Here is a 1705-nt window from a genome sequence, read left to right as displayed (position 1 = left end):
GAAAGTGGAGAGGCAGGTGGAGGGAAGGATGGGTGAGAAACAGTTCACTGACTTTGGAAGTCTGTATGAACTTACTTAGCAGGTTTTTTTTATCAAATAAATCTCAGTAAATCTAGGTAAAGTGAAAATAAGGACTTCTATTTGTGGTGAATGTTTATTTAGATCCAAGACCTAAATAAATGACATGGCTAAGTAACATATTTTTAAAAGTAAGTATTGTAAGCCTTCTCTTTCTTTCTCTGTTTTCAAGGACAAAATAGAAGAACAAAATGAAAAATACACTATTTTGGTTGATATTTTTCACCACTGCATGGACCTTCATTGATGGATCTGAAATGGAACAGGATTTTATGTGGCACTTGAGGAAAATACCCCGGGTTGTCAGTGAAAGGACTTTGCATCTCACCAGCCCCACCTTTGAGGCAGATGCTAAAATGGTGTTAAGCAAAGTGTGTGGCATTGAATGTCAGAAAGACCTCCCAGCTCCCAACCTTTCTGAACTAGAGGATTCTCTTTCATATGAGACTGTCTTTGAGAATGGCACTAGAACCCTGACTAGAGTGAAAGTTCAAGATTTCCTGGAGCCGATTCAAAATTTCACCACAAAAGGAGCATCTGTTAGGAAAAAGAGACAGGTTTATGGTACTGATAGTAGATTTAGCATCTTGGACAAAAGATTCTTAACGAATTTCCCTTTCAGTACAGCTGTGAAGCTCTCCACAGGCTGTAGTGGCATTCTAGTTTCTCCTAACCATGTTTTAACCGCTGCCCACTGTGTTCACGATGGAAAGGACTATATCAAAGGGAGTAGAAAGCTAAGGGTAGGATTGTTGAAAATGAGAAATAAACGTGGGGGCAAAAAACGTAGAGGTTCCAAGAGGAGCAGCAGAGCAGCTACTGGTGGCAACGCAAGAGAGGAGACCAAAGAGAACCTGAAGGAGAGAGCCAAAGGTAGAAGAAGAAAAGAACCTGGTCGGGGACAGAGAGCCACTGATGGGAGGCCTTCCTTCCAGTGGACCCGCGTCAAGAATACCCACATTCCAAAAGGCTGGGCAAGAGGAGGTGGGGGGGATGCCGCCCTAGACTATGACTACGCTCTTCTGGAGCTGAAGCGTGCTCACAAAAAGAAGTATATGGAACTAGGAATCAGTCCAACTATCAAGAAGATGCCAGGAGGAATGATCCACTTCTCAGGATTTGATAATGACAGGGATGATCAGTTGGTCTATCGGTTTTGTAGCGTGTCTGATGAATCCAAGGATCTCTTCTATCAATATTGTGATGCAGAGTTGGGCTCCACTGGCTCTGGGGTTTATCTGCGTCTGAAGGAGCCAGACAAAAAGAACTGGAAGCGCAAAATCATTGCTGTCTATTCAGGCCACCAGTGGGTGGATGTCCACGGTGTTCAGAAGGACTACAATGTGGCCGTACGTATTACGCCCCTCAAGTATGCTCAGATTTGCCTCTGGATTCATGGGAATGATGCCAATTGTACTTACGGCTAACAGAGACTGGAAATAAGGCCACGTGTTATCAAAATTGCATAGAAAACCAGTTCTGATTTTTGTAGCAAGATCACCCCTATGATTTTAGGAGATTAGGCCTGAATTTGAACCTATCAGTAGCATTTCAGCATTTTTACAAATCTAGTCTTTGGAAATTAGTAGATTTTCATACATTTAAGAAAATTTTAGGTACAGATATT

The 1705-nt window shown here is 42.3% G+C and overlaps 1 protein-coding gene across 1 annotated transcript; it reads left to right on the top strand.

Annotated features, from left to right (window-relative positions):
• Window positions 1-269: 269 nt before the first annotated feature.
• Window positions 270-1505, top strand: PRSS35 (serine protease 35). The gene has a single exon (XM_007951220.1). It carries the CDS (start codon window positions 270-272, stop codon window positions 1503-1505), a length of 1236 nt encoding a protein of 411 aa, XP_007949411.1.
• Window positions 1506-1705: the final 200 nt, after the last annotated feature.

Source organism: Orycteropus afer, unplaced genomic scaffold, assembly GCF_000298275.1.
Source record: "Orycteropus afer afer isolate SDZICR_OR568_19922 unplaced genomic scaffold, OryAfe1.0 scaffold00011, whole genome shotgun sequence".
NCBI classification, from domain to species: domain Eukaryota; kingdom Metazoa; phylum Chordata; class Mammalia; order Tubulidentata; family Orycteropodidae; genus Orycteropus; species Orycteropus afer.
This window is presented reverse-complemented; position numbering and strand designations above follow the sequence as displayed.